At 31.2% G+C, this 15,003-nt stretch overlaps 1 protein-coding gene across 1 annotated transcript in view; it reads right to left on the bottom strand.

The window, feature by feature from the left end:
- Positions 1-389: 389 nt before the first annotated feature.
- Positions 390-15,003, bottom strand: part of LOC136026926 (uncharacterized) — a 76,016-nt gene continuing 61,402 nt past the window's right edge. The window contains exons 8-10 of the mRNA XM_065703772.1: positions 13,067-13,338; positions 6,958-7,062; positions 390-624 (exon numbers count right to left, since the gene is read on the bottom strand). Coding sequence (XP_065559844.1) covers positions 582-624; positions 6,958-7,062; positions 13,067-13,338 — 420 coding nt within the window. The 3' untranslated portion in view covers positions 390-581. The remainder of the gene's footprint in view (positions 625-6,957; positions 7,063-13,066; positions 13,339-15,003) is intronic.

The following is a 15,003-nucleotide window of genomic DNA, read 5'->3' on the forward strand; positions in this document are numbered from 1 at the left end:
GCTCTCAACTTTTCATGTCTGATTTGATATTGACTGAAGCATCGTGAAAAGTAATTTTTTTTACATATTTATTGTTGTAAGAGATTCGTTTTTCAGAGTTTCGGTTATTTTTACCACCATTCAATCTTCACTTACGGCTCGTTAACAAAATGTTTGATCATCCATCATCATTATTAATTTTTTAAGGCACCCAAAAATCCCTAAGGCAACAACAATGACTTGGTTTTATGATAAATCGGTAGTGGTGGCAAACCTGGGTACAGCTATACTTAGCACATCATAATAAATAATTCCTGATTTCAGACTTTGGTGACCGGAGAAAAATATAGCAAAAGCTCCATAAAAAAATAAAATAATAACAAACCTATGGAAATAACAGAAAGAGCAACTTCAAGAACTAAAAACGTATTTTATATGGCTAAATTTTCGACACTAAAATTAGAATAAAAAATGAGCAAATTTCTAAGAGCTACAAATAAATACATCTCCAAGGTGGGAGGGCCCTGAACACATCTTTACACAGTAGAACAGTCAAGCCAAGATGGAAACTATCACATGTATTACAGGTCCTTTGCAATACGTTACGAAATCATCAAAGGTCGTGCTTCTTCGTTTTCACATAATCTAGAAAAAAACGAATTTTTTAGGAACTAGTCGGAACCTAATAGGCGTTTCTTGATAATCTTCATAATGGTATTTTACATACTTTTGGAATCACATCTATAAATTCTTAGTGCTTCCCTCTATCACTCTACCACCAACTAAACCCTCTCTAAAAAACTCATCCCCAGCGCCACCTCTTCCCAACTTTTCTGGCCGATGCCCACCATTTCCAGTCGCAATAGGAAAATCTTGGCTCTGAAAGATCAAGAATAACATAGGACAAAAGCTATAAGATTGCCAATTTTTAGTTTAGTATTTTTGCTTATTTAAGTCCTCAAGATATATATGGGAGCAATATTACGTGTCAAGTCATAGGTTAACAATTGAAAACGTATACCTCAGCCCTCCTTCCTCCCCCAGCAAGCTCCTCTCCTCCACCACCCTTCTTGCGTTCTTTTGCCATAAGGTTCACAAGCTTCAGGAGCGCTTTAAACAGAGTGCAACGCATTACTAGCCCCCTCTTGATCTTGGTAGAAAGGGTAACTTTTGCCTAGTTTCAGCGTAATTGGTCAACTCGTTTAGAATTGCGTATTAAACAGAAACACGAAAGAATTCATAATTATAGAAAAATAGTCACATAGAAAAGAAGTCACATTTTTGGCCACAAAACTGCCATCATTAGATAGAGGAGAAATTTTTTTACCTATATTTTTTTTTTAGGTTAAAAAATATGACATGATAGAAAATATAAAACTCTTCCTGTTTTTCATTTTTAAGTTTAGATCATTCCCTACAAAAAAAGTATGCAATTCTGACTCGATGAATAGATGGATCTGAAATTAATCAATCCCATAATATAGGTATCTTCTCTTCCAGGTTCGAGGTACAACTGCAGGCCTATCGTAAAATTGCATATTTCACAAGGAACATAAACCTTGCAGTTCCAAGAACACTAAAAATGAAATCTGACTCTTTGAATGGTTAAAGTGGACATTTACACAAACAAATACGTCTTCAAAAATTAGGAGAATCGAGAAACTGCATTTTTAAAGAAAGACCTCCATATGAAGCTAGGTTTTACACTTAGTGGGCCCCACGTTTAACAATAAGGAGCGTGCGTGAACACCCATTTGGGTGAAAACCCAGCACAAAATGAGCAAAAGAATATATAATCATGGATATCTAGAAGAGAGATCCAGAACTTAAAAATAAAGGGCGTATGTGGAAACCCAGCACAAAATGAGCAAAAGAATATATAATCATGGAGATCTAGAACTTAAATATAAGAAGCGTGTGTGAAAACCCAGCACAAAATGAGCAAAAAAATTTATAATCATGGAGATCTAGAAATGAGATCTAGAACTTAAAAATAAGGAGTGTGTGAAAACCCAGCATAAAATGAGCAAAAGAATATATAATCATTGAGATCTAGAAGTGAGATCTACAACTTAAAAATACTGAGCTTATGTGAAAACCCAGCACAAAATGAGCAAAAGAGTATATAATCATGGAGATCTAGAAGAGAGATCTACAACTTAAAAACAAGGAACATATGTGAAAACCCAACACAAAATGAGCAAAAGGATATATAATCATGGAGATCTACAACTTAAAAATATGGAGCTTATGTGAAAACCTAGTACAAAGTGAGCAAAAGAGTATATAATCATGGAGATCTAAAAGAGAGATCTACAACTTAAAAACAAAAAACAGATGTGAAAACCCAACACAAAATGAGCAAAAGAATATATAATCATGGAGATCTAGAAGTGAGATCTACAACTTAAAAACAAGGAGCATGTGTGAAAACCCAACACAAAATGAGCAAAAGAATATATAATCATGGAGATTTAGAAGTGAGATCTACAACTTGAAAACAACGAACATATGTGAAAACCCAACACAAAATGAGCAAAAGAGTATATAATCATGGAGATCTAGAAGAGAGATCTACAACTTAAAAACAAGGAACATATGTGAAAACCCAACACAAAATGAGCAAAAGAATATATAATCATGGAGATCTACAACTTAAAAATATGGAGCTTATGTGAAAACCTAGTACAAAGTGAGCAAAAGAGTATATAATCATGGAGATCTAGAAGAGAGATCTACAACTTACAAAAAACAGATGTGAAAACCCAACACAAAATGAGCAAAAGAATATATAACAATGGAGATCTAGAAGTGAGATCTACAACTTAAAAACAAAGAGCATATGTGAAAACCCAACACAAAATGAGCAAAAGAATATATAATCATGGAGATCTAGAAGAGAGATCTACAACTTAAAAACAAGGAGCATGTGTGAAAACCCAGCACAAAATGAGCAAAAGAGTATATAATCATGGAGATTTAGAAGTGAGATCTACAACTTGAAAACAACGAACATATGTGAAAACCCAACACAAAATGAGCAAAAGAATATATAATCATGGATATCTAGAAGAGAGATCCAGAACTTAAAAATAAAGGGCGTATGTGGAAACCCAGCACAAAATGAGCAAAAGAATATATAATCATGGAGATCTAGAAGTGAGATCTACAACTTAAAAATAAGGAGCATATGTGAAAACCCAGCACAAAATGAGCAAAAGAGTATATAATCATGGAGATTTAGAAGAGAGATCTACAACTTGAAAACAACGAACATATGTGAAAACCCAACACAAAATGAGCAAAAGAATATATAATCATGGAGATCTAGAAGTGAGATCTACAACTTAAAAACAAGGAGCATATGTGAAAACCCAACACAAAATGAGCAAAAGAATATATAATCATGGAGATCTAGAAGAGAGATCTACAACTTAAAAACAAGGAGCATGTGTGAAAACCCAGCACAAGATGAGCAAAAGAGTATATAATCATGGAGATTTAGAAGTGAGATCTACAACTTGAAAACAACGAACATATGTGAAAACCCAACACAAAATGAGCAAAAGAATATATAATCATGGAAATCTACAACTTAAAAATAAGGAGCGTATGTGAAAACCCAACACAAAATGAGCAAAAGAATATATAATCATGGAGATTTAGAAGTGAGATCTACAACTTGAAAACAACGAACATATGTGAAAACCCAACACAAAATGAGCAAAAGGATATATAATCATGGAAATCTACAACTTAAAAATAAGGAGCGTATGTGAAAACCCAGCACAAGATGAGCAAAAGAGTATATAATCATGGAGATTTAGAAGTGAGATCTACAACTTGAAAACAACGAACATATGTGAAAACCCAACACAAAATGAGCAAAAGAGTATATAATCATGGAGATCTAGAAGAGAGATCTACAACTTAAAAACAAGGAACAGATGTGAAAACCCAACACAAAATGAGCAAAAGAATATATAATCATGGAGATCTAGAAGTGAGATCTACAACTTGAAAACAAGGAGCATGTGTGAAAACCCAACACAAAATGAGCAAAAGAATATATAACAATGGAGATCTAGAAGTGAGATCTACAACTTAAAAACAAGGAGCATGTGTGAAAACCCAGCAAAAAATGAGCAAAAGAGTATATAATCATGGAGATCTAGAAGAGAGATCTACAACTTACAAAAAACAGATGTGAAAACCCAACACAAAATGAGCAAAAGAATATATAACAATGGAGATCTAGAAGTGAGATCTACAACTTAAAAACAAGGAGCATGTGTGAAAACCCAACACAAAATGAGCAAAAGAGTATATAAACATAGAGATCTAGAAGAGAGATCTACAACTTAAAAACAAGGAGCATGTGTGAAAACCCAGCACAAAATGAGCAAAAGAGTATATAATCATGGAGATTTAGAAGTGAGATCTACAACTTGAAAACAACGAACATATGTGAAAACCCAACACAAAATGAGCAAAAGGATATATAATCATGGAGATCTAAAACTTAAAAATAAGGAGCGTATGTGAAAAACCAGCACAAAATGAGCAAAAGAATGTATAATCATGGAGATTTAGATGTGTAACTTCCCTGACAGCTGGAGTCAAAGGCAACACTGCCATAAATCTAAGCTATGCATCAATATGAATGTTATTAATACTATTCACGATTAAAAACTTCAAATTACTAGTTAATTGACGTACCTAAAAACAAATCTTTTTAGAAGTAGGTTATGCTATTCTGCTATATATATCTCTTTAGTTACTCTTGTCATATAAATAGAATCACAACTTTCTTTTGATTTTAAAATAACACTTTTATTACTTAATTTTTGTATATTCCCACTAGTCTATACTTGTTCAGTAGCCCCTATTACCATTATTACCTTATTACAATATTAACATAATTGTTATATTACCCCATTGATTGTTTACCCGAAGATCAGCTGCAGATAAGCCGATATCAATATATCAATACATATATATATATACATATATATATATATATATATATATATATATATATATATATATATATATATATATATATATATATATATATATATATATATATATATATGTATATAGTCTAAACTTGTCTATAGTCTATACTTGTTATTAGCCCGAATTAACATAATTGTTATAGTATCTAATATATGTAATAATTGTTATATATAGTAAATTACAGTAGAATATCAGTCAAAATAGTTTAAGTGCAATTAATCTGCATATTATTAAGTAAGAATTTTTTTCTTAACACATTTCCTTCTGAACACCCCCAATTCTAGCCTTTTATCAATATATATATATATATATATATATATATATATATATATATATATATATATATATATATATATTATATATATATATATATATATATATATATATATATATATATATATATATATATATATATATATATATATATATATATTGTCTATACTTGTTTATTAGCCCGAATTAACATAATTGTTATATTACCCCAAAGATCAGCAGCAGATTATTTTGGCATTACAAACCTTTGTTTGGGCTTGCTTGTGAACAAAAAGCTTCCATTAGCCTCTTTCAAGATTCAGTTGTGGCAACAACGGAGAGAATTTACGCATCGAAAAAATCTTAATGTATTGTTTAACAACCAAAAGAAATTATTAGGAAAATCCTGGTTTTGAGGTATGAGTAGACCGAAGATGGAACAAGGGGGGGGCAAACAATGTTTGCCTTTTGATCTTCTAGGTACTTGAAAGTCACAAGAACAGCTTTCAAGATATAGGGCTAAACACTAAACAAACTTAAATCATATTCCTTACTTTTATTATAATTTTGTAATATAATAAAACACCATGTGTCAGTAAACCCCATAATTCAAAAAATTATCTACGATACTAGCAGGAACACCAGCTTAATTATTTGTCAATCTTCTTTTAATAGCTTCTCTAACCCCTCCTTAATAAAAAAAAAAAAAAAAAAAAAAAAAAAAAAAATCAGAATCGTAATTTTTCAAAATTTATAGTATCACTTCTACGTCGTTTTCGCTATTTCAGTTGAACATCTCTTTAAAACGTCCAAACCTTTAGCAACCTCAGAACTCTTAACATCATCTCTTAAAGATGTCTTTATCAATAACTGAAGTCACATCTTTATCTATTATTAAAGATAAAAATGGAGCAAAAATCGATATTTAGATGAATTCATAAATACTTTTATTTAATAATAAAAAACGTCTAGTCAAAAGTGGAGCTATGTTGGTATTGAAAATCTGTATTTTTCGAACATTGAACGCAGTAATCGAGGGATCAAGCCACTCATCTCAAGCCCCCAGACATGAGTTCACAATTAGGACTAAATTGTCTATATTTGGACTAATTGGACTCATCAATTTGGACTAAATTGTTTGAATTTTCCAGCTCATCGAGGTCTACTACCCCACCTTGAGAGCCACTGTACTGAAGGACCAGTCACTAAGACAAATAAAAAATAATTATCCCTATTTAATGACTTACCCAGTCTCTAGTACCGAAAGATATTGCAAATCATTTGTCCCTAATTTTAATCGGTATTTTAATAATATTACCTTAACAAACATTTAATGTTTGGTGGACTTGTTTCAGGTATTTGCCCGTGAGAGCTGTTGAATGTACCAACCATTTATATATTTAATATTCTAATTTATTCTGTATAAATGTTCACTATTTTAATCGTAAAAATCGATTCTTTACTTATGTAAATAAGTAAGCTTTATATCCCCTAGCCAGGCATAGTGGCACGGCTACCATACGTAGGGTATCCCTATCATAGGTGAGACTTGAGAGTAGTCTCAAAAAGCAGAGATACAAAAGAAGACCAGAGGCATCTTTCATAGTTTGAGGGCCTGATCTCCCTCCTAAATCAGACATACTTGAAATTTTTCAAGTCAGGATAAAATTGGAGTTAGCCTAAAGAACTTACAACTAAAAATCTTACCCGTGAAGGTGGTTGACTAGAGATATCAAATGTTGCGGTAATGAAAACAATGTAAAAGGGCTAACAAGGGCTAAAACGGGCTCAAATGATGTACCATCTGAAAACCTAAAAAATACAATTAATATGATTATTTACGTTATATTTTTACATTGTATTTTATTTTTGAGTTTTTATTTGGCGACGAAAACATGCCCCACCTCCTGCATTCATCCCCAATTATTTTTATCTGACAATAAACATGATTAATTTGGATTCTAATTATTCATTATTAGTTAGTTTAATAATTGGAAAGTGTCTGAATCAAAAGACCCCTTTAGACTTCAGTTCCATAGATTTGATTCGGTTAATAGGACCATAAGAAAGACAGTGTTTCCACTCTTTTTTTCAAAAAATTTGTAAAGACTAGGTGTTTTTGGTAAAAATTTGATATAGGGTTTTCAGGGTTCGGTAAAGCTTATTGGTCAAATATATACCCTGAATTACAAAACCCAAATAAATTTTCTATACGTGACTCTTTTCTTCAAACTGATTAAACGGCAAACAAGCAACACCAAAGTATAATCAGCGAATGAGCAAACCAGTCAGATTTATTCTTGTTTGAAAAACCCTTGCAAGACATTACCAAACCCTTTGAAAAACATTTGCAAGACATTACCAAAATGTTTTTTTTTCTTCAGTTTATTCGCTTATCTTTTACACATACATTTTGAGAAAAATAAATAAATAAAAGTAACTGCAGGGCAAAACATTTTCGTTCCCAGGCGGGGATTGCTAGTCTACTATTTATTTTTTAGCTAGTCTAGAAAACTACGACAATTTTCAGTAAAAAATTTGGTAGATGGCTCTCAATATTCGATAGGTATTTTTGAAGACCACACTGCCTTTCCTGATGATGGTCGCTGTTTATGTGATCGAAACAAATAGGAATTTTTATCATCGTTTTCACTGTTTAATAAAAGGATTTTTCCCTATTTGAACTTTTATTAGTACGTATTGTTCGGTAGAATTGTCGGTAGGGCTGTTTTTTATTGTATTTTTTGAGTTATTTGAGCAATTTGCGAGTAAAGTATCATATTGTAAAAGCTCAAAGAGCAGATCTACAGGGACTCTATGTAATTCAAGAAAGGAAGGTCGTCAACCAATTTTTGGCGGTATTGACTCAAACTGTTAAAAATGACCACAAAATATTTTTTTTTGTAAATTCAGATATTCTCGTTTTTTTTTTTTTTTTTTTTTTTTTTTTTTTTTTTTTTTTTTTTGTGTGGGATGATGGATTTAGACCTTATTAGATCTTCCAAAAAGTCGATAGAAGTGGAAACATTAAGCAAAAGTGGTTTATACCGTGTTTTAAAGGTTTTGTATACAAGTTCTACTTTTTACTAGTTGCATACCGAATAAGTAAATAAAAGTGATTAGTGATATGTAGGCAAACAATTTTGCGTCGGTTAAGATAGGTGACGAGATTGACTGGTTTGGTATTAAATCAGGAGTTAAGCAAACACACGCCCAATCCCCATTTATACGGACCTAATCCTGAAGAACATGGCAAAAGCTATAGGAGAACATAGTATCCAACGGGAAGGTGAAACTCTCCCAAACTTAAGTTATGTAAAATATTTGATTGTCCTAGACAAAAATGTTAAAAAAGTGAGTGAATATTTGGAGATTATCAGAGTTCATAATACAGGAGCAGGCTTCAACATTAATGTTATGGACATTAATGTTAATTAATTAACATTAATGTTGATTAATTTTAATTAATTAACATTAACAATTAATTAAATTAATTAACATTAATGTTAGTGGACAGTGCGGCTTAAATTAGAAATAAATGACGAAGAAGTGAAGCTAGGTAACGAAGTAGACAGCTTCATTTAATTGGGAAGCATGATTAGACACCTGATGGATGCATTAAAAATATAAAAAGTAGAACTACCTAGGCACAGGGTGGTTTTTCGCGGTTTAACAAGAATAGAAAAAAAGAAAATAAACCTGCGAACTAGGATGAGAACTTTGGAAGCCAAGTTAACGACAGCAAATGTGGCTTTGAAAAGCGGGCACTTCGAGATCCCGAGGAAGGGTTCAAGGTTCTTTTATTATAACCAATATATACAAAATATTAGGTAACTCAAGGCTGAGAGTATAGCTCGAATGCAATTGAGCTACCATTAAGAAACACTAAATATGCACAAAAATTAAAAACTAAATAGTTCTCTTAACCAATCTTGGCAGAAATAAATAAAAAACTTATCCCGTGCCGTACGATACCACTTCCATCCTCCGCGCACCATCCTGAGACACAATTAAATTTACAACTTAAAACCAAGTGAGTCATAAGACATCTGGAGGCCTCATGGGCGAACCCCGGAGACCAACCCAATACTTAAAAAAAAATAATACACATCCTTAAAAGAAAAAAAAACATTTTTTCATATTATTTAGATCTTTTCAACTTCCGTCTTATAGCATCTATGCTTACATTCAAATCAATCTCATTTTTCAATCTTTCCCAATGTAGAGGGATCAAATACCTCAGGCATTTGATTCCGGTGTTGTTAACACCAGAGAGATTTTTAAGGGTAGTTTTAGATGCTCGTTTGACTGAACACAAATCAAATAACAAAATGTTTGGGGAATTCGGTTCAATCTCACTTTTATGGCGATAATGTCATTTAATAGCTATTATGTTTGGTAGTTAAGTACCAAGGACAATGAAAAAGAAATATTCTTTAAATAGAAACTAACACACCATTAATATACTTAATAATTAAAAAAAATCCGGGAATTCAGTTTCTCATGAGAGTTTATTTTCCAGTTTTTAGGAATTCAGATTTCTAACTATTACTGTTATTAACTATTATTGTTAACTATTTACTTTATATTAGTTTACATTTTACATTACAATACTACATACTACAATACTACAATACAATACTTTACATTATATTACTGTTAACTATTACTGCTAAAACTAACAATTCATTGCAGCACCAACACATATGAACTATATTATTCTTATTTTTTAATTATTCTTTATTATTCTTTTATTATTTTTTATCTATTATTTTTTTCATTATATTTTTTATTATTTATTATTCTATTATTATTCTTTATTATTCTTTATATTATTTTTTTATTATTCTACATTATTATTCATTTACTGCCCGTCAAAAAAAGTACAATAGACGGAGCAATCACTAAAGAAAATAAAATAAAAAAAAGACACAAACGAACATTGAAAATTCAAATACATGATAAAAAACAAAAAATTCTTCAATACATATATTACATTATATCTTTCACAGAATCTTATACAGAATAAAAATAAATATCTTATACAGAATTAAAAGGAACAAGTGTTTCAAAAAAAGGAAGATAAAGGATTTAGCTTTCTAAGACTAAGGCTTTGTTTGGACTGCTATCAAGTTTCAATATCAAAAGTAGATATATAAGCCCATTTATTTCACTTTCAGTTTTTTACAGAGACCTCTCTATGAAGTTTTTGGTTGTAGGAGGAGCCACAATAATACCAAAGAACTATGGGTAAAAATCAGCAAACAATATGAGACGAAAACATAAGCAATTCTGACTATAGAGGTAATTATATCTAGCTACCTGAATGTTCTAAGGTAAAAGACCTCTTTCGGGAAATACGACTTTTCTTTTGCATTCTGGGAAAATAGATCCCCCCTTTTCACAACAGCATGATGCAATTTAAGCGAAGTAACTAGAGCCCTGCCTTCTCGGTGAAACTTTTACCAAAAACGTGACAGTATAAATTAAAAATGCGATTTCTGTTTTGACAAGAAATTTTAAAAAAAATTATTGAATATTTGTGCTTTTTAAAATAAATATCAAGCAATAAAAGTTACACTTATAGAATCAGAAGAAAATATGCTTTCTGTTATTATGTGAAAAAATTGAAATATTGAAAGGATATATAAATCAAAATAGTGTGATTGATATTTCCAAAGACCTAGTTCTTGTAGGTAAGTCAATAAACTAATAATTTTAAGTGTTTGATCTTAAATGATTTTAGAAATAACTAACTTGACGCATAGCTTAGATTTTTAGCTATTCATTGACATTCACAATTCTTCTCAATTCAACTTTGGTAACAAGGTGTGAGGGCTTTAGTGTTTACATAATTTCGATACTGAATTTGATACTGTTTCTTTTGCCCTATTAATATAGGCCTTACAAAGAAAAATTAAAAACCGAAAATTAAGGTAAATTTCGTTTTTTTCAAAATTTCAATAGGTATAGTTACCTGTCAAGTAGAAAAAATTTCTAAGACATATGAATCAGAAGAGGGTTAACATAGTAGCTTGGCGATACCTTCCCAAAGGGTTTTTGGCCCTAAATTCATTAGTAAAGGTTTAAAAAAAGACAAAAGGAGAAAAGGAAGACTTTTTTCCTAAATTAGTGATTAATATAGACCAGCACTTGAATGAGGCCTTAACCCTACTCATCCATACAATCACATAGGCATAGCCATAGCCATACAACAGCATAGCCATACACAATCAACCATAAAGAATAATCCATGGACAGGCAGTCATGTCGTCAATAAGTATAAGTTGTCATTTACCAAACAATAAAAACAATACAATAAAAAAAAGACAAATAATTCAGATGCAACAACACAACACAAGGGCTCATCAGGAGAATACACTTGCCTATAGGGTTTCGGCACTTTAAATTCTCTACCCAGTCAAGTGGTGTGCCTACCACAGAATACCTATGGTATCCCCGTGTATATATATATATATATATATATATATATATATATATATATATATATATATATATATATATATATATATATATATATATATATATATATATATATATATATGATATTACAATATATTACTTTATCCAGTGCAACGAATTGTTTGAAACTATACAAAAAACATTGAAATTTCACCATTTGGGTGACAAAAATATCCCTACAGAAGTTTAAAGCTAGGTTCTCAGAACAGAAAAGAGCCAAATTTCGCTTTGGTAACCCGACTTAACGTCGAATAAAAAATAATTTAATGCAGACGAATATTTGATCCGCGTCTTTTTTGCTCAGTTGAAAATTTTCTTTATTTTTCTGTTCAGTTGAAAAATTCGCTTCTTTTTCTTCAGTTGAACCATTCGCTTCTTTTTCTGTTCAGTTAAACCATTCGCTTCTTTTTCTGTTTATTTGAACCATTCGCTTCTTTGGCCGGCAAGATCTCGTTTAAGATATATAAAACCTCCCCATTCTACGCTTTTAAAAAAGATCTAATTAGCTATTTAAACCAGCTAACCATATATTTTCAATCTTTTTCAAAAAACTTCCTAAGAAAGCTTCCTTTCTTTCTAATAAAAGATTCTCGTTCTATGCTTGTAATAAAAGAGCTCATAAGGTTATTAACTACCAAACTTTTCCATCTTTTTCGAACGCTTTCTAAAAAGACCTTTGACAATATTGTTTTAAATCAGAAATATCAATCTGAATTCAAATATAGGAGTCACTGAGTTGATTCCAAAAATCGCATATATATATATATATATATATATATATATATATATATATATATATATATATATATATATATATATATATATATATATATATATATATATATATATATATATATATATATATATATATATATATGTAAAACTTAATAATTAATATTTTAATAAAACTTAGTAATTAAGTTTTAGGATTTTGATAGCTGATGATAGATGACATTGGTTTTTTCAGACACAAGCTTGAATCTACTCTTTAATATCTCCTCTCTTATAGTCTAATTTTCTTTCTCTTCCTTCCTTTCTTCTTATAATTTCATAATTTTACAAAGTTTAATTTTCTTTCTCATTTTCCTCTCTTTCTTTTTCTCTTTATCAGTTTTATCCGACCACTTACTTTATTTCTTATAAGATTTTAAATACTCTTCAGAAACAGAAACTTTTTTTGGCAACTCTATTTCATCTCTTAAATTTTTAATAAATCCAATTTCTTAATTGATCCTCTTTAATTTCTTTGATTTTCTTCTTAATTTCTCTTGAATACCAGCTTTTTTTTTAAAGGGGCAGTTTCAAAACACAGGAATATATCTTGAATTACAACCTGGCAAGAAAAATCCTTTCGTAGTCACCGCCATCTGTACCAACCAACGCCATTATTTCCTTCAGTGCCAGAGCAAACATGAACTCAAACGGATGTGGCTCACCATGCCTTATCTGTGGTCTTCCTTGAACAAGGTTTTTTTGAACAATCAGAGCAGATGGGGACGAGATGATAATAATGCGAATTGAAGGATTAAAAATTTTTGAGTTAACCCAATCGCCACCAACAACGGCCACTTCTTCATAGGCATCTTCGTCAAAGAAATCAAAAACCTGAAAAGATTAAAAAAAAAAAAAGATTGAACTGGGTACTATCACCTAGAACCTGTGAGCTGACGGAGGATTAAAAATGTCTTTAAATAATTCAAATTTTTCAATCAGATTTTTCAACAAGCAAATTTTAAACTGCCTTAAATTTTCTCGATAAATTTTCAACGAATTATGAAAATTAATGAAAAATAACAACCTTGAAGCTATGTATTAGCAGTATTATATAATGTATTGGGGAATAAGAAACATTAAAAAATGTCTATAAATAAGAAAATGAGAATTTTTCCACTTAAAATATCGACAAAAGCAAGGTTTCCGGTCCACATAATACTTGTCCACCACCAATTTCCTGGCAGTGCTTTTGATGTCCTCCATCCTTTTACTTTTTTTTGCCGGCTAGAATATGAATCTGATCTTTTAAGTTTAGACAGAATATTTTGTTGTCAAATTTTGAAGGTATTCTCCTGCTATTCTAGGATACCTCATAAATGACAGTGTGTCGGGTATCAGTCGAGGCGATTTTAAGAGGAATTATTTTAAAAAGAAGATCTAAATATACTCTGGACGTGCCAATTTACAGCAAACAAAAAATAGTAGTATTTTAGGGTCCATATATTTTACATCTTTTGTATAAATGCAAAAGATATTAACAAATATTCAACTATTCAACAAATTTTTACTAGGCTGCTTTAAATAAAAGCCAGCAGATCAAACAATTCGTGGCAACGAACTGTAAGTAAGCAGCAATGCGGCTCAATATTACCCGAAAGTTTAAGGACAGTCTTGATAACAACAGATACATCAAAAGGATCAAATTTGATGTTTATTCAAATATGAAAACCTATCAAGTTTAATGGTACCCATCAAAAATTACGAGCTTGAGAATATTTGCTAGATAGTTGAAAAAGGGAGAAAACACCCCCAAAACATCAAATGATCTTAATGAAAATCACACCATCAAGTTCAGCATATCAGAGAATCCTATTGGAAGTTAGAAGATACAAAAATGTGGGATTTTGCATTTTTTCCGAAAAAAAGGTCATGGACGCGTTTTTTTGTATGTTTTACCCAGGGGTACTCGTATCAAACCAGTATTCCTAGATGATTGGGAGAGGCCTCATTTGATCGTAAATAAAAAGTTCTAGTGCCCTTCTTAAGTTACGAAAAATATTGGAGGGCAGCTAGCCCTTCTCCCAAGCCTTTTTTTCCCCAAAGTCACCCAATCAAAATTTTGGGGTAGCGATTTTGTTTACCATGGTTGAAAGATCTAATAAATATGTCTTTGAGGATGACTTGAACCCTCACACTCCCCGGGGGAATGTCTGCAAGCTATGAGCTTTGTCCATTTTTTACATATAGCTTTGGTTGTTGGGAAGTATGCAGACATTTTTCGGGGGGGGGGTGTGTCTGACAGGGGGTGGTACGTGGAAGGATCTTTCTAACTAAACATTCCAATGAGGTTTACTCATCGAACTTTTTACCATCGTGTAGCAGTAGTTTGTTTATTGGCGCATCTTATGGTCAAAAAGGTTTGCAGGTTGCAGAGCAAACCCGCATAAATCTTTCCATTAATGAAGGATTAAAGATAAATGAAAATACTTTATATGCACGAAGAACTTTGTAATTATAAGATTGTAACAGCGCATCAACAATTTAAAAATTCAAATT

This window comes from Artemia franciscana, chromosome 5 (assembly GCF_032884065.1).
Source record: "Artemia franciscana chromosome 5, ASM3288406v1, whole genome shotgun sequence".
Lineage (NCBI taxonomy): Eukaryota > Metazoa > Arthropoda > Branchiopoda > Anostraca > Artemiidae > Artemia > Artemia franciscana.